Below are 17,303 nucleotides of genomic sequence, written 5' to 3'. Positions count from 1 at the left end.
ATCCCCAGACGAGGCCTTGCCTGGAGGTCTTAGTGGCTGCAGCAGTGGGAGTGGCCACTCCCCTTATGCCCTGGAGCGGGCAGCCCATGCCAGTGCTGACCTTCCCGAAGCCTCCAGTAAGAAGGCAGAGAAGGAGGCCAAGTTGGCTGCTCCAAGGGCAAGTGAACAGGGAGAGGCCATGAAACAGTTTGACCTGAACTATGGAAGTAAGTCGTCCTCACATCTTCAGGGGAAAGAACTCAGGTGGAACCAGGGGCCGGGCAGTCCTCGGGCCTCCCGAGTTTGCTTTTGCACTGAGTACCGTAGCTTTCGGGAACAGCTCGGCCAGGCACTGGGCTGGATTCTGGGGCAGTAGAGTTGAGCAGAGTAGGTAGGATTCCCACGGGTGTTGCTCACAGCCTGTTGAATCCCCGTGACACCCTGCGGCTTCCGCGTTTTAAAGAGAGGAAGCCTGGGGCCCAGAGATGTTCGGTGGTGTGTCCAAGGTCACACAGCTGTAGGAGCAGAGCTGGGGTTTAAGCCCTTTGTGTGTTCTCTCAGTTGTGCCCTTGGGCCTCTTTGGTTTGGGATAACAACGTTTTAGATCAGAGGTGGCCTGAGAAAGGTGCAGAAGTCCTGTCCAGGTTTCTGTTGAGCTTGACGCTAGATCTTAGGTGCCTGTTGAATTGGGTTGTTCTTGCCTTCTGGTGAGTGGAAAGACTGTTCCTTCTCGTGAAATCTTGGTTCAGGTGCCATCATCGAAAATTGCGGGTCCAGTCCCGGGGAGGAGAGTGAGGTGGGTTCTATGGTGGGCGAAGGCTTCATCGAAGTCCTGACCAAGAAGCAGCGCCGCCTGCTGGAGGAAGAGAGAAGAAAGAAGGAGCAGGCCGTGCAGGTGAGGGGTTGGGGGGCGGGGCATGGGGCGGGAGGGCAGGCTGGCTGATGCCCAGGAAACCCAGAGCCAGAGAGTAAGGGAGTTCTCGGTCAAGCTCAAGGTGGCAGAGAGGAAGACAGTATTTAGCAAGCACACATTGTCTCCCCTTGCCTGGTATTACTAAGGCCCTTCTATCAAAGTAGGACTAGGTGGTGGCATCACTGTTATGCAGAGGAAGAAACTGAGTCTTGAAGAGGGTGACTTGTCTAGAGTGATAATAGTGGAAACTCGTCCAAGCCAAGATGCAGACCTCCGTCAGCTCCCGGCTCCTCCTCCCTCCCCACTCCTCATTCCTGAGTGGAATGAGATTTGTCTCCCTGAAGTCACGTGGATCATGAACCCTGTACTAAAATGGAGTCAGGGCTGGACCCACACACAGATCACGGTCCATTGGCCTTTCAGGTCTTTCCTGGGGGGTGCTTTGCTTGGCATCGCAGTTCTGCTTGAGTTTTTGGGAGACGAGCATCCCACACGTCTCTGGAGCATTTTCAGGTGGTGTGATTTTGGTACCTGGGACACTTATCCTGGGGAGAATTTATCAGTCTTTGTGCCTTAAGCTAGACTACAGCACCCTTTCTTCCCCTCAGGTGCCTGTCAAAGGTCGAGGCCTTTCCTCCCGTATTCCTCCTCGATTTGCAAAAAAGCAGAACAACTTATGTCTGGAGCAAGGTGACGTGACCGTGCCTGGCAGCAGCCTGGGCACTGAGATCTGGGAGAGCAGCAGCCAGGGTGAGAGTTGGGGGATATGACCCCAGCTGTGGTGCCCAAGGTCACATCACAGACCGGGTTTGTTTCTTGGGGAGGATCCTGCTTTTGAGCTATGAATATAGATGGAGTAGTACCTGTTTGCTGGGTTCCACTGCTGAGCTAGTGCCGAATGCCATCTGAGCGATTTGCTGCCGCAGCCCCCAAACAGATACACAATTTTCCTTGCCTCAAATTTGGTAGAAGAGCAGAGCATTCATTACGTCCAGCCATGTGGAAAAGGATGGCCCCTTGAGCTGAGATCGCGCACTAGTGGGCCTGGCCGCCTTTGTCAGTTGTCATTTTCTCCCACTAACTTACGGAAGAGAAGCAAGTGACTGAGAGACCAGCAGCAAGAGTTCAGGAGCTCTCTTCTGTGCTGTGCACCCTTTCTTAACATGGGGAAGGCTCTGGAAACTCCTTCCTGAATGATCTTCTGGAAAGGCAAACTGAGACCAGAAGAGGGTGTACGTTAGTTTTTAGAAAATTTGTTGCCCTGAAAACTTTTTTTTTATAAATTCTATATCAAATGTAATTTTTCTGGGCATTTTCCCTTGTAAAATAAAAAGCTATTTTCAAAGAATACATTCTTCTTGAGGCATACGTGAGCCAGGAGCCTGCACTGTTAGCCCAGAGGGTGCATAGATGAATAAAGTAAGGACATTTGACATTTCACAGCTCGGGCCCATGAGGGGAGCTCGGAGAGGTCACCTAGTAGGCCAGCTCAGTTTTCTGCAAAGCAGCTGAGGCTTTAGAGGGAAAGGATTTGACTCAGGGGACTCCAGGGTCATAGGACAAGCACCCGAGACACTGAGTTCTGGGCCTTGATTCTTTCACTGTTTCCACATAGCTTGTCCTCATGTGCTCGGTGAAAACTTTGGTTCTTGTAAACTACAAAATAATATTCGACATGCCCAGCTTTGATGGAAAGGGAGCACAATCCTTTGATAAAACATCAATAACGCTACATTTGGTAGTGACCGAGTGACAGGTATCATAGTATTGATGTCCAAAAATGCCCAGGCGCCAGATTGGTTGAGCTGCCAGATGTGAGTCAGATGTGACTCTCAGGTGTGAGTCATCATCCCCTTTTGTCAGATCTTTTCCTCCAGAATTCTGCAGGGTCTCATTGGTTCCTCAGACCACAGGTTGTGTCCAAGGATGGCTTCAGAGAGCCCTTGGATATTAAAATAGCATGTGAAAGGATTTTTGTTTTGTTTTGTTTTTTTGGTTTTTTTAAAGATGGGGTCTCACTATGTTGCCCAGGCTGGACTTGAACCTCTGAGTTCAAGCAATCCTTCTGTCTCAGCCTCCTGAGTAGCTGGGATTGCAGATATGTGCCCCCACCCCCTGCTAGCATGTCAACTTTTGCATGCATATCTATTTTTCTGGGCTCAGGATCCAGGGCCACTCAAGAAGTGGTCTGTGAGCTTAAAAAAATTTAGCAATACCCACTTGGATCTTTCAGAGACTCTGTAGAAGCCACCAGCTTTGGCCAGGAGTGGTGGCTCACACCTATAATCCCAGCACTTTGGGAGGCCAAGGCGTGAGGATCACTTGAGATCAGGAGTTCAAGACTAGCAACAGAGTGAGACCCTGTCTCTATTGTTTAAAAAAAGAGAAAGAAGGCCAGGCGTGATGGCTCACGCCTGTAATCCCAGCACTTTGGGAGGCCGAGGTGGGCAGATCACAAGGTCAGGAGATAGAGACCATCCTGGTTAACACAGTGAAATCCCATCTCTACTAAAAATACAAAAATAAAAATAAAAATTAGCCAGACGTGGTGGCAGGCGACTGTAGTCCCAGCTACTCGGGAGGCTGAGGCAGGAGAATCGTGTGAACCTGGAGGGCAGAGCTTGCAGTGAGTGGAGATTGCGCCACTGCACTCCAGCCTGGGCGACAGAGCAAGACTCCGTCTCAAAAAAAAAGAAAGAAATACATATTTTTAAATTAAAAAAAAAAAAGCTACCAATTTTTAGAAATAGTGTAAGTGAAAGGAAGCGTGAGCATAGCAGAAATAGCAACCGAGAATCCAGATGGGCAGGAGTGAGGGCTCTGCCCTACTCACCCTCTCCCGTAATGAGTGAGATGCTGAGAAACACGTTGGGTGAGGATGCGGAAAGTTGGGTAAGACTGTCAGACCAGCTCTTCCACGTCACAGCTGTTCACTGGGTGTCACAGGTAGGGGGCTGGGGTTGGGGGTGCAGGGGAGGCAGGGGAATTGGATTTCTGCAAGCTGTGCCTATGCTTGTTCTTTAAGAGCTCATAAACTCGTGTTTCTCTAGACGGGTTGCTCTTTGATGCCCTGACTCTGTCCCCCTCCCCTGGCAGCTCTCCCTGTGCAGGCCCCAGCCAACGACTCCTGGAGGAAAGCCGTCACTGCCTTCAGCAGCACCGAGACTGGCTCCGCGGAGGTGAGTGTGGCCGCTGCCCGCATGCTGCTCCTGGCATGAGTGTGAGCTCACCATCCAGACAGCCGGCTTGCCATGGATCTGTGCATCCAACCCAACCGAGCCACTGCCACAGCAGCTGAGCTTGGAATTAGGTTGTTTCCATGGGGCCAAGCTCATCAGTGGTTTTCCATCTTGATTTCTGGCCTGTGCGTGGGGTGTGCATGAGCAGGAGAAGGAGAAAAGGGTAACAAGGGAGGACCCAACGCTGGGTGGGTAGAGGGATTCAGGGCCTCCTCTGAACTGGCGTCAGCGGCCATGTGGTCTAGTGTGGGTCACAAGTGAGATGGGTATGGCAGCCTCGGTCTGGGGCCCGCAGAAGATTCTGTGGTCACAAGCTGTATCGGGGTTGGTGTGTTTGGCCACATGTAAGTTGTCAGGCATCCTCAGCAGGGCAAGATCAAGATCAGGACCAGACTTGGCAAGGGGCATGCAGCTGGGGTAGACAAGTCTCTGTGCCACACGCAGTTTTACTCTCTGGATAATCGAGTTGGGAGTTTGAGGCTATAACCCATTTTGTGCTCTGCACAGCAGGGTTTTAAGAGCAGCCAGGGAGATAGTGGCGTTGACTTGAGCGCCGAGTCTCGGGAGTCGTCCGCGACCTCCTCACAGCGCAGCTCCCCGTATGGGACTCTGAAGCCAGAGGAGATGAGCGGGCCCGGCCTGGCGGAACCCAAGGCTGACCGCCACAAGGAGCAGGCCCCAAAGCCATCTGAGCAGAAGGTAACCTGGACATTCCAGTCACAGTGGCCAGGGCCTGGGCGGAAGGGGCCATCTTCTCGTCGTCTTCCTCAGTTCCTGTGACAGTAGAAGCCGGAGAGTGTTGTCATTCCCGTCTGTGTCTCCACCCCTCTGCTTTTTTATCAAGGATTCAGAACAAGGCTCTGGACAGAGCAAGGAGCACAGACCAGGACCCATCGGCAACGAGCGTTCTCTAAAAAACAGGAAGGGCTCAGAGGGGGCCGAGCGGCTGCAAGGGGCTGTGGTCCCGCCTGTTAACGGGGTAGAGATTCACGTGGACTCCGTGCTGCCTGTGCCACCCATTGAATTTGGAGTCAATCCAAAAGTGAGGCTTTGTTTTCTTGCTTGCTTTTTTTACTTTTTATTTTTGGTACTTGGAGAGGTGGGGGGCTCAGACAGGATTATCTCCTAGAAAGAATAGAAGGACGGGAGCCAAGCACTCTTCCAGCGGCTAGAGTGTTGGTGTGTAGTCCTGCACGCGGCCAGTGCTCTGTTGAGTTGCTTTAAAGATTGCGTCACTGACACCAGACAGGCCAGTGATCTTCCCTGTTTCTGTCAGGCCACCCAAGGGACAGGGGGAAAGGAGTGGGGCTGGCGTCCTGTCTCCTGTGCCATGGAAAGCCTCTGGCCATCTCACTTATGTGTGGCTCCAGTGAATGCTGCTCAGTGGAGTTTTTGAGTCACGGAAACTGCATCACGTTAACGTGTGCCTCTGGGGAATGGAGAGCCAGGAGGATCTCAGTGGGCTGTGGCTTTTTTTTTTTTTTTTTTCCAGGACTCCGATTTCAGCTTGCCACCTGGTTCTGCCTCTGGTCCTGCTGGGAGTCCGGTTGTTAAACTTCAGGATGCCTTGGCCAGTAATGTAAGTCCACACTTCCACTTCTGGCTGCACTCACTGTTTGGGGCTGGCACGCCCTGGGCGAAGGAGACAGCACATGAATTTCAGGTGACCTGAGCTGGCACGTGACTCAGTTGCTAGCAGCTCCATGTCCTTAAAAGGTGCTTAAATGTTCCTGCCCAGGTTTTGTGACCTTCCAATGGGGCTCGTATAGTTCCTAAGGTCTGGTTTATTTGGCTCTCTTTGGTTCCATTGTCTCCTCTGTGCCAGGTGTGAGCCCACACTCAGGCTACCTTTTCCATGGCCAGGGGTAAGGGGCACACAGATTGAGTAGGAGAGCCCTCCTCAGGAGGCCCCATCTCACCATCCAAGGGTCCCTGCCACCTGCGATCTGTTGTGATCCAGAAGACCTCCTGGCGCTCCACCGTGGGCTCAGGAGCTGGCAGTTGCATCTGTTGTGGCCACTCGGGGCTGTGGCCGAGGCTGCCGCAGTGACGTCTGGTTCACTGCTCTGTCCTCACTGCCTGCAGGGGTTGGTGCTAGTGCATATGTTGAATGAATGAGTATCATTTGGGCAGCGTTTCCTAGAGGATTCCAAGGAATGTGAGTGCTGTACAATGTTCACAGGTGTTGAATGGAAAAAAATGTGGAAGTGCTGGGCTCTACAAGGTTCTTTACTCTGAGAGTCTGCAGTCCCTGTCATGTGTGGATGGACACCGGGGATCTGCAGGAGGCGGGGGGCACTGTTGCATTTTCAACCTGTTACCAGAGCCTTCTTTTTCACTGTTGGCTGAGGGGCACAGCCTTCCCTGTCTGGCCCAAGACATCTCCAAGCTAGGTGGCAGGTGCCTTCTGAACCAGGTGCTTGCGTGCAGGCAGCCAGTCCGTATTTATACTGCCGGGACATGGCTCTCCTGTCTGGCGGGCACCATGGAGTGTGGATATGGGGGTGGCTCTCTGCAGACTTGTGTGGAGGAAACTGATGGAGGCAGCCATCTCAAGGAGATCATTCGTGGTCTTGGCTGCCATCAGTTTCATCTGGGTGGTCTTGGGTACATGTGGCCAATACTGAAGACGCATTTGGACAATTCGTAGATGCTGCTGGGCACTGTAGGTGCTTTTGGGCAAAGCCACGGATGGGTTTGGGCAAGTCATAGATGGCATTTGGACGAGCCTTGAGTGTGTTCAGGCGAGCCTTGGATGGGTTTGGGCAAAGCTGTCTCTGTGCCTGTTTGTGTTCCATGGTTTCTTTTTCCTCCTCTCCAGGCAGGGTTAACACAGAGTATCCCCATCCTGCGGCGGGACCATCACATCCAGAGGGCCATTGGTCTCTCCCCAATGTCCTTCCCCACTGCCGACCTTACTCTGAAGGTAACACCAGCCCTGAGCTGGGCGAGGGCCCACCTAGTACCTTAGCTTACAAAGAGGCAGAAGGGAGGAGTTCCCGAACCCCCGAAAGCTTAGATCGGTGCTGCCCACTGCCATCATGATAGTAATTTTCATCCCTCCCCCACCCTTGCTTCTGAAGATGGAGTCTGCGCGCAAGGCTTGGGAAAACTCCCCCAGTTTGCCAGAGCAGAGCTCTCCAGGCGGCGCTGGCTCAGGCATCCAGCCTGCGTCCTCTGTGGGTGCCTCCAGCGGGGTCAACTACAGCTCCTTCGGTGGAGTGTCCATGCCACCCATGCCTGTGGCCTCTGTAGCACCTTCTGCTTCTATGCCAGGTATCTCATCCCCTGAGCCAGGCCTTGGGGTCCTTCTCCATTTATTATCAAGAGAAACGGATTAACAGCCCCGAACGCCACCTCCTGGCCTTGTCTTAAGTAGCAGGTAGAAGTAGCAACTTGTTTTTAGGCCCAGTGGCCATAGCTCCCATGTGCTGCCGGTAATGTGCACGTTCTGCTTCCCCGTGCTGGGAAACAGAACTGGGGGACGACAGCGAGGCACTCCTGCCTACTGGTGAGAGGAGTGAGCAAAGGCTTGGCTTTGAGTCAGACCTGGGTTACGTGCTGGAGCTGTGTGCCTCGGCTGGTGAGCAGCTCTCGCTGAACCACAGCGTCCTCCTCTCTTAAATGAAACGGGGGCGATGACATTGCTCCGTGAGGTGGCCACACCCGTGAAGCCAGGTCTTACCTGGAAAGGGCTTTGTATCAACAGAGCCCTTAGTCACTGGCAGCTGTTTTTGTCCTGACTGCTGCCATCCTTGTCATGGGTCGATGCCCCCAAGGGAAAGCGTGGGGGTTTTGAGGGCCCAGCTGCCAGTCTCAGTGATGTAATTCCAATAGATCCTTCTGACCCTCCACTGTGGACTCAATAGCAGGGAGATGAAGAGGACAGTGACTGAGAGACCAAGGCAGCCCTGGTTAAAGTAGAATGTCCCTTCGAGTGTCTGGGGCAGTTGATGAGTGGGAGGTGGGAAGGGTAGACCAGAGCCCACCTGCCTCCTTCCTCCTCCTAGGTCTGACGCTGCACCCTCCCTGGGTTCCCTGAGGTGCGTGCCAGGCGTGTTGTGAGCAGGCGCGTGCTTCAGGCACACAGGAAACCGAGCAGCCTCTGTACACACGCCCTTGTCCCCACTGACTCTCCTGGGTAGAGCAGACCTGTAGACTTGTCGCCCTCAGGGACATTCAGAAGTAGTGAGGCTTGATCTTCTTCTACCTCCCTTCTGCCGCTCTGTTTCCAGGCAGCCACCTCCCGCCCCTGTACCTGGATGGCCATGTGTTTGCAAGTCAGCCCCGGCTCGTTCCTCAAACGATACCTCAGCAGCAGAGTTACCAACAGGTGACAGCAGCCAGCCAGGTGGCCTGGCTGGGGGTGGTGGGGAGGAGCCAGCGCAAGGTGGGATTGACTTGCTCTATCTGCTCATTGTCTGTCTGGTTTTCCGTCCCCCTCACATGTGGTGACCAGCACCTGGCCCGCCACGGCAGCCAGGAGACATGTGTTAAGTGAATAAACAAGAGACAGGGAAGAGGAGTGGAGTTGGCTGCTCCAGACTCTGCTTAGTTTTCCTTTCTCAAAGTTCTCCCTCCTGTGTCCTAGCCGGGGAATTAGCTAAAATGGAATTTTCTTTGGTGATCAGGTATCCTTCTGATGAAGAGAAGAAAGGCCTAAACTCCCAGGCATGGATGCATTAGAAAGAGGTAGTCTTAGAAATGAGCAGGCGTTGGTTATTTATGCAGGACTGGCATACTTTCTGTGCTGCCAAGGGGTGATTTTTGGAAGTCTCCCCTCTAACGCTGGTGCTGGGCCTTTGGGATGGTTCAGCCGCCCCTCAGACCCATGTGCCTGCACAGCCACGACAGTGGACTTCCAGGCAGAATCTGCTCCAAGTGCAGGCTTGCTGATGGAGGACGTGGTCTCTGCTGACCTCTTTAAAAACATGTTCTTAACTGCTGTGTTGTTTGGTTTTCAAGATTTTGGTTCTCGCATAACTGGGTCAAACTGCATGTATCTGTTTTTGTACGTTGTTAAATTCAGCATTATGTTTCTGGGACTCACCTCTGTTGATGTATGTGCTAGAATCCATTTTTGTTGCCGTATAGAATTCCAGGGTAGGGAGATGCTGCGGTTTGGGGCTGCTACCAGTTTTTCATTATAGGCTTTATCCCAATAGCAAGGGAAGCCCAGGAATGACACGCTGGCATTCGAATTTTGGGCGGTGTTCCAGCAGCCATGTGGAGAGGGGCAGGGGAGGTGGGAGGGGAGGAATCACCTGGATGGGCCTTGCGGTTACCTCCACCACCCCATTTTCCTGTTCACAGGCCGCCGCTGCCCAGCAGATCCCTATCTCCCTTCACACATCTCTGCAGGCACAAGCTCAGCTTGGACTGAGGGGTGGGCTTCCTGTGTCCCAGTCCCAGGAGATCTTCAGCTCCTTACAGCCCTTCAGGTGAGCTCATGTACCAGCTTGTGGAGCTGGCAGCTCACAGCCAGGGCCTCAGCCCTGTGTGCAGCCTTTGTCCTGCAGCTGTTTGGTGCTTCTCTGCTTTGGGGCAGTGGGGTGGGGAGGGGTGGGGCTTTGCTGTGGATCACTCTTCAGTCCGTTGTTAACTGTGCTCTAGGAGAGGCCTGGGGCGAGCTGATATGTGGCAGGCCTTGTTTTGCTTTACCATGTCATCTTGCTTCCTTCCCTTGCTCCTTCCCCCTTCTCTCCCCTTGACTCCCTGCCTCCTCGCCACCGCAGGCTGCTCCGTCAGTGTGGCTGCCAGTCATTGTGGCTGATGTCCTGTGCCTCATACAGCCTGGATGTGTTCACTTGTTTAATCCAGCAGCATCAGCGCCATCTAAGAGCTTGTTCTCAGGCCCCATCCTGGACCCTCTGCGTCGTGCTCTGGGAGTGGGGCCGGGGATCTGTGTTTTAGCAAGCTCTCTGGGGGATCTCTGAGGGGTGGGACGAGACCCACAGCTGGACTCATCGACCTGATCCTGACCATCTGTCTGGCTTTTGCAGATCTCAGGTGTACATGCACCCCAGCCTGTCACCGCCCAGCACCATGATCCTCTCTGGGGGCACAGCCTTGAAGCCTCCGTACTCTGCGTTCCCAGGCATGCAGCCCTTGGAGATGGTGAAGCCGCAGTCTGGCTCACCCTACCAGCCCATGAGCGGGAACCAAGCCCTGGTCTATGAGGGCCAGCTCGGCCAGGCTGCCGGCCTGGGTGCCTCCCAGATGTTGGACTCCCAGCTCCCACAGGTCAGGAATTCAGTCACTCCACCCAAAGCCCTAGGCTTCTTTCCTTCACGACCTTGCCGTTTCTTTCCGCCCGCCTCAGTGTGTGCAGGCCTATCATGCTGTTCGTTGGTAGCCACCGTGCCCGCTCCTCAGTGTGCAGGAAATCAGCCTCTTCTGAGTAGCCCCATCCCCTTTTTTCTTTTGGACAGAGTCTGTCGCCTAGGCTGGAGTGCAGTGGTATGATCTCGGCTCAGTCCAACCTCTGCCTCCCGCATTCGAGCGATGCTCCTGCCTCAGCCTCCTGAGTAGCTGACTACAAGCGTGTGCTATCGCGCCTGGCTAATTTTTGTATTGGTAGAGATGGGGTTTCACCATGTTGGCCAGGCTGGTCTCAAACTCCTGACCTCAAGTGATCTGCCCGCCTTGGCCTCCCAAAGGGCTGGGATTACAGGCGTGAGCCACCACCCCTGGCCCCTCATCCACCTCTTTATTCTCAAGACCTGGCTGTCCCCTCAGCACTGCCTGCTCCTGCAGCCCCAGATGGGGGCTCCTTCCTTTCTCCCTGCCCTTGTGCAGTAGGGTGTGGAATGGGGTGGGAGTCCTGTTTGCATAGTTGTTGATGCTTCTAGACTCCTTCCTTCCTCCCTGAAACCCCAGCTTTAAAGCCCACACCATAGACTGTGCCTGAGAAGCCCTCCACACTGCTATGGTGCCGTCACCACATCCAGCGTCTGCTGTGAAATCTTCCTCTCCGTCGACCTGTGGGCAGCATTTGGCACCTTTGAGGGTCACCCTCTTTGTCTGGCCTGGCTTGCAGTCTGTCTCCACTCTCCTGTTCCAGTTCCTAGTGGTTTTGATGTCTGCAGAGATGACCCTGGGTGTTTGTGCCATGGACCCTGTCCACGCAGTTTGTACCCTCCTCGCCACTGGTGGTGCCCTTGTTCACTTGGTCCCCTGCTCTGTGCAGTCCTCTCTAGGCTTGGCCGCTCCCAGTAGCTGTAGCTCTCGCATAATCTCAACTTTCAGCGTCCCTCTCAGTTGTCACCTCTGGCTTTTTCAACTCCCTCTAGTGACCCAACTCGAAAATTCTTTTTTTTTTTTTTTTTTTTTTTTTTTTTTTGAGATGGAGTTTCCTCTCTGTCACCCAGACTGGAGTGCAGTGGCACAGTCTCGGCTCACTGCAACCTCTCTCTCCTGGGTTCAAGCGATTCTTGTGCCTCAGCCTCCTGAGTAGCTGAGATTACAGGTGCCCACCACCCACCGGCTAATTTTTGTATATTTAGTAGAGATGGGGTTTCATCATGTCAGCCAGGCTGGTCTCAAACTCCTGACCTCAAGTGATCCACCCACCTTGGCCTCTCAAAGTGCTGGGATTACAGGTGTGAGCCACCACGCCCAGTCTCCGCCACCCACGTTTTTGTCATTCTCCCACTTGGCTTGGCTTCTTCCTCCCCATCAGCAGGTCCATTGAGCCACATGGCCTTTGCATTTCATCCAAGCTGTGGCTCTGAGCCAACCCTCACCCTCCTAGCAGCTTTTCAGACTTGCATCTTGCCCCTCGCTGCCTCCCATCCGTGACCTCCCTTTCTGTGTCACCCAGGAAACAGAAGCAGTGACAGTCTCCAAGCCCCTGTGGCCACATCCCTGCCTGGGTGCTGCCTGTGCCCCTGGGGGGCCCCCGCCCCAGCAAGTCTCCCTCTCTTTCATGCATCAGATGGCCCTTCCTGTCAGTACACAGATGAGTTGCAGCGCTGACCCCGTAATCCCGCCCCCCCCACACCCTTGAACCACTTTCTTCACCCAGTTACCAGGCCGTCACTCCTGGCTTTCCTGCTGCCTCAGACCTCCTCCTCAGTCTCCTTTGCTGTCCCCTCTCCTTCCCAGTCCGTAACAGTTGGCATGCCCCTGGGCCCTGCTTTGGGCGTCTTTGAAGAGTCATGGCTCTAAATTCCTCCATCTTCTCCTCACTCCCAAATGGACATCTTCAGCTCAGATCTGTCCCTGGAATTGAATCTGAAATCCAGTGGACTTTCCAGCATCTCTGCTGTGGTGTCTCATGACATCTCAAGACTCATCGTATCCAAAACTCGATGTTCCTCCCCATCCTTCTGCTCGTCCAGTCCACGTCCTCTTTGGCTCTCTGCTCCCCTCCCCGCACCCAACCCTTTAGCGGCCTCTCAGCTCTGGCTTTAGAAGCATTCAGAATCCAGCTGTGTCTCATCCCCTCCACCCCGCTCCACGCTGTCCAGCTCCTGCAGGGGCTCCTACCTGGCCTCCTGGCAAGTCAGATCATACCCCAAGTCAGCACTCTAAATGGCAGCATCCTGCACCATGTTGGTGCTCCAAGGAGGAGCATGGTGTTTTGCAGCTCTGGCCACTGCAAGTCTCAGTGATGTAATTCCAATAGATCCTTCTGACCCTCCACTGTGGACTCAATAGCAGGGAGATGAAGAGGACAGTGACTGAGAGACCAAACGTGGCCCTGCCCCACTACCCCATTGTGTCCCCCTGTCCTTAAGAGTCTCCAGGCCCACATCTCCCCCTCGCCTATCTTCTTCTAGTTAGTTAGGCCCTGCAGCCACCCTGTTCTCCTGTCACAGCATGCTTCAAAGGACCCCCACAGCCCAGAATCCAGCCCAGTCTTGTTTTCACCACCACTTGATGCAAAACAGTGAAAGTCTTGAATGTTTGTGCTGGACAGAGGAGTGCAGAGATACACGTCTGGTGTAGCTTTCATCTTTTGGGATTTGGCTTGGCCATTACTTCTGACTTTCCTCACTTGTCCTCTCCTTGCCCACCCCGCCCCGTGTGCACCCACAGATCTGGTGTGCACACACAGATCCTGTGCCGCTTTGCACCCTGAGTGTCCTGCAGCTGTGTCCAGCATGTGACATGCCACCCTGGCAGTGTGCAGGCCCATGTCGGACAGGGCCCTGCCGCTTCCCCAGCACCTCGTATGCTTTTAGTAAGCACTTGCCGGACAAAGGCAGAAAGGGCCGAAGATAGACGCAGCCCTTAGCAGAGATGTGATGAGAAAGATAGACACAGCCCTTAGCAGAGATGCGGATGAGAAAGATAGACGCAGCCCTTAGCAGAGATGTGGATGAGACGCACGTAACGCTTTTAGCTCCTGTGCCTGCAGCCAGCTTCGTCTTGCCCATTTTCTCACCACCTACTCCATTCCAGCAAGAAGACGTGCCCCTGACATCGAAGGTGTGAAATCCTGGGCGATGTCTCCTGTGCTGCAGTAGAAATCAGAGCGTGTCCTGCTGTGTGCAGGCTTTGCTTTAGTTCTTCTGAAGTGTATGAATTTGAAGTACATGTGCAGTCGCTCTTTGGTGCGTGTTTGGGGTTTCTCCGTAGCATCGGTCGGTCCCCCTCCTGACTGTCGTTGTCACCCAACAGCTGACCATGCCACTGCCTCGGTACGGCTCTGGGCAGCAGCCGCTGATCCTGCCCCAGTCCATTCAGCTGCCGCCTGGGCAGAGCCTCTCTGTTGGGGCCCCCCGAAGGATTCCTCCGCCCGGGTCCCAGCCGCCAGTCCTGAACACCAGCAGAGAGGTAAGGGGACCCATCTGTCTTTGACCCTAGAGAGGGGGCCTTGTGTCACCAACCTTTTCTAGCAAGCTAAGTACTCCTGTGTGGTAGAAAGAGCCAGTGGCTTGGGTGTGTGCAGGACTGTCAGGGCAGAAAGGAAGGTGACCGTGTGTGGGGCCATCACACATGCAGGTCCTGGGGACTCTGAAGGTGTCGAGAGCTGAGGGTCAGGAATCAGCATTCCTCCCCGGCTCCCCAGGAGGCCCTGCTATGGACGGCCATGCTTCATTGGCTCTCTCACCTCACTTTAAAAAGAACAAAATATTGTGATGGTTCTTGCTTTCTAAGAAGCAGCCCTCTTGAGTCTGGCTTGGAGGGGAGGGGCTTGCAGATTCCTCTAGAACAGGGGTCCCCAGCCCCTGGGCTGCAGAGCTGTCCTGGTCTGTGGGAAAATTGTCTTCCATGAAACCGGGCCCTGGTGCCAAAAACCACTGCTCTAGAAGATGCCTCCCTGGGAATTCCCACGGCCCTCACCGCCTCTCCTGGGTTGTTCAGTGAGTCTGTGTGGTCCAGCTGTGTCCAGGGCCTCAAATGACAACTTGTTGCTGCTTGGTCTCTCTAGCCCTCTCAGATGGAGATGAAAGGCTTCCACTTTGCCGACAGTAAACAGAATGTCCCTTCAGGAGGCCCCGTGCCATCGCCACAGACCTACAGGTAAAACCACTCTCTGGGGACTGTGTGCTATGAGCTGAGCAGTTGCCAGAGCCGTGGCCCGGTGGCTCAGAAGAATCTGTGGGCCTGGGGAGAGCCACCAGAGACCTGGTCCCTCTGTGGGCCACGTGTCACTGTGGTGCTTCGGCACTGGGATGCACTTGTGTTGCAGTTAAACGTGGGGGAGTGAGGAATCAGGAGAGTAGTTTTGGCTTTAATCATTATAATAAGATACTCTGGATTGGGGAGCTTTCTGGAAAGGTAGGAAAAGGAACGGCTGACATTTAGTAGGCGTCAGGACTGACATGACTTCCCATCAGATCCTAAAACAGGACCCACTGGCCACAGGGCTGCATCCTGGCAAGGGGAGAAGCATGGCCTTTCCTAGCATCTCTTTCCTCAGACTTGCCCTGTGACCCCTGCCAGGGGACTTTTTACTGCTGGGCTTGTGGGGCCATTCCTTCCACACTACAAACCAGCACCCTCTTTTTGCTTCCTTTGTGTCTGTCTCCACCTCCAGCAACTGCCTCAGGGTCCCTTAGCTGGATACTCAGGTGGCTCTGTCGGATGCCGGTGAGAGCCTCTGGTCCACTGCCTTTTCTGCCCGTGCTGGTGTGTGAAGGCAGCATGCTCTGGCCCTGGGCTCCGAGGGCTGGTACAGTCCACCCTTGTTACATGTGGGAGAGTCCTGAGACCCCTTTGTGTTTATAAATGAGTGAAACAGACCTGCCTGACCCATGGTGCCCTGTGAGGTTAATACCATCAGGCGCCACGAGGTGTCCCCACGACTGCACAGGTACTTGCAGACCCGAGGAGCGCTCTGCAAGCCGGGCCCCCATGGTCTGCAAGTTGCTCCGGCTGCGCCCCCTCTGCCCTGCTGCCCTTTGCCTGTCTTCCGTCACGGCATTCCACTCTTGTACCTTCATTTCCAGAGAAAGGGGTTTTTGTGAATTTTCCTCCCATTCTTTCTTTTCTGTTCTTATTTTCACTCTCCTGGCTTCATTTATTTCTGTTTTTAGTACATTTTGTTTTCCTACCATGTCTATCATATAGACCAGAACATCAGGACTGTGTGAAAAAGATAGCTGGACAGTACCGACCATGGAGCGGAACTGGAAGGAGGAAGGCAGCTGCAGGTCTCAGCAGATGCTGTCCTGCTGCTGCCACAAGCAGATTCCAGAAGCCTCTGGCTACAGAGCCTTCCTCAAAAAGGCAAAAACCAGAGAACAGAGCCTCACAGGACAAGAGTCGCCTGTGTCTATGTAGTTGTAGGAATGAATGGCAGCAGATTATTCTTTGGAGCATATTTAGACAGTGGAAGCCTTAAACTAGTAGCTTTGTTTCTATGGTGTTTTAGGGGGGTTGGGGAATTGCTATAATTGTGTAAAGCAGTGTTTCCCAAAGTGTTCTGGAAATAGAGCTGCTGAGATGTGCGCTGCAAAAACAAGGGTTCCCTGGTCAGGTCCTTGGGGGAGTGCTGTCCCCCGGGTGGCCTGCTGGGGAGGGTGTTCACCACGCAGAGGCTGAGCGGCCCTAGGTTGAGAGTCCTGTTGAACTCTGCACACGGCACTTAGGCTTTTTGACCGCAGACTTGTTTTCCACGTAGCACCTAATCAACATCCCTGGGAACTAACTAGTGGTCAGTGGGACACATTTAGAAGTATGTTGTACATTTTGGTTCCCCCACCCCTTCTTCTAAAAAGTTAAGACTAGAACAATACTCGGCACAGTTCTGGCTCATTGTCAGGCGTCTAGGCCTTTTGTCTGGGGCACTGCATCATGTTGGTCCAGACCCTGAGACAGCCAGTGTCGCTTTCTGCACAGCAGGACAGCCGTTCCCACCTGTACAGGGCCTCGGCCTCCCTCTCTTGTGGTGCGTCTCCTTGAGCTCTGTCCTGGAGGTGCTGGGGTGGTCAGTGACGGCCACCCCCTCACCCATCTGCGTTCTGGGCTGTCTTAGGTCTATGGTGGTTTTCCATCCCACGGACTGTCCCGAGCACGCGCCTCTGGCCACAGGCCCTTCCTTCCTTGTGCCTCCTCCGTGTGCTAGGCTTTGACTCCATTTCTGTGGTGACACGTTGTGTATTCTCAACCCCTGCCTTTGGTTTTTTCAGGCCTAGCTCTGCTAGCCCCAGTGGGAAGCCCTCTGGATCAGCAGTTAACATGGGCTCTGTGCAGGGACACTACGTGCAACAGGTAGAAGATGGCTTTCCAGACCCTTCAGCCCTGGACACTTAGGCCTGTCTCCAAGCGCCAAAAGAGAAGGGACTGTCCAACCTATCTGAGCGCTCCTTGTCTAAAGAGAGCCATGCCCTAGCGGTTAGAGCACGGAACCAGGAGCTGGGCCGTCCGCGTCCCTCCTGGCGAAGGCATTTCTCCTCTTGACGGGCGTCTGGATCCTTCCTTGTCCTGCAGAGAAGGGAGGATGCCGATTCCTCTGAGGAGGTGGTGCTGGAAGGTGGACCAGCCCTGGCAGATCGGGGCTGAGGTGCCCTGGGAGACTCGGTTAGGTTTGGGGGTTGGCTCTAGGAGCCCGGGTGCGCGCGCTGGTTCTACTCAGTGGTGTGTCTCGTTTTTGTCTTGGCTGGGTGGGAGCACAGGTGACGTTAATTTTACCCATATAATGAAAAGGACATCCAGTGTATTTTCCTGCAGGCACTATTCTCTTCTCTGTTCTCTAAAACATGCTGAGGCTCAGAGCT

The 17,303-nt window shown here is 54.1% G+C and overlaps 1 protein-coding gene and 2 non-coding genes across 8 annotated transcripts in view; all 3 read left to right on the top strand.

Moving 5' to 3' along the window:
• The window catches only part of PRRC2B (proline rich coiled-coil 2B), a 105,368-nt gene that overhangs the window by 82,883 nt on the left and 5,182 nt on the right, over positions 1-17,303 (top strand). For 3 of the 6 annotated variants that reach the window (XM_030919360.1, XM_030919364.1, XM_030919361.1), the window contains 15 exons: positions 1-206; positions 729-874; positions 1,501-1,642; positions 3,989-4,071; positions 4,639-4,830; positions 4,976-5,173; positions 5,624-5,710; positions 6,953-7,057; positions 7,215-7,407; positions 8,367-8,464; positions 9,445-9,572; positions 10,134-10,374; positions 13,759-13,914; positions 14,513-14,604; positions 16,716-16,797. In XM_030919360.1, coding sequence (XP_030775220.1) covers positions 1-206; positions 729-874; positions 1,501-1,642; positions 3,989-4,071; positions 4,639-4,830; positions 4,976-5,173; positions 5,624-5,710; positions 6,953-7,057; positions 7,215-7,407; positions 8,367-8,464; positions 9,445-9,572; positions 10,134-10,374; positions 13,759-13,914; positions 14,513-14,604; positions 16,716-16,797 — 2,149 coding nt within the window. Of the gene's footprint in view, positions 207-728; positions 875-1,500; positions 1,643-3,988; positions 4,072-4,638; positions 4,831-4,975; positions 5,174-5,623; positions 5,711-6,952; positions 7,058-7,214; positions 7,408-8,366; positions 8,465-8,762; positions 8,824-9,444; positions 9,573-10,133; positions 10,375-13,758; positions 13,915-14,512; positions 14,605-16,715; positions 16,798-17,303 lie in introns of all 6 variants that reach the window. The other 3 variants (XR_004053945.1, XM_030919362.1, XM_030919363.1) reach the window with 3 other exon arrangements.
• Positions 7,946-8,031, top strand: LOC115894078. Its single transcript, XR_004054127.1, has one exon. It is a non-coding gene; the product is annotated as a small nucleolar RNA SNORD62 (small nucleolar RNA).
• On the top strand, positions 12,738-12,823 carry LOC115894077. The gene has a single exon (XR_004054126.1). It is a non-coding gene; the product is annotated as a small nucleolar RNA SNORD62 (small nucleolar RNA).

The sequence above is a fragment of the Rhinopithecus roxellana genome, chromosome 16, assembly GCF_007565055.1.
Source record: "Rhinopithecus roxellana isolate Shanxi Qingling chromosome 16, ASM756505v1, whole genome shotgun sequence".
Lineage (NCBI taxonomy): Eukaryota > Metazoa > Chordata > Mammalia > Primates > Cercopithecidae > Rhinopithecus > Rhinopithecus roxellana.
The sequence above is the reverse complement of the archived record's forward strand: the minus strand, read 5'-3'. Positions and strand labels throughout refer to the sequence as shown.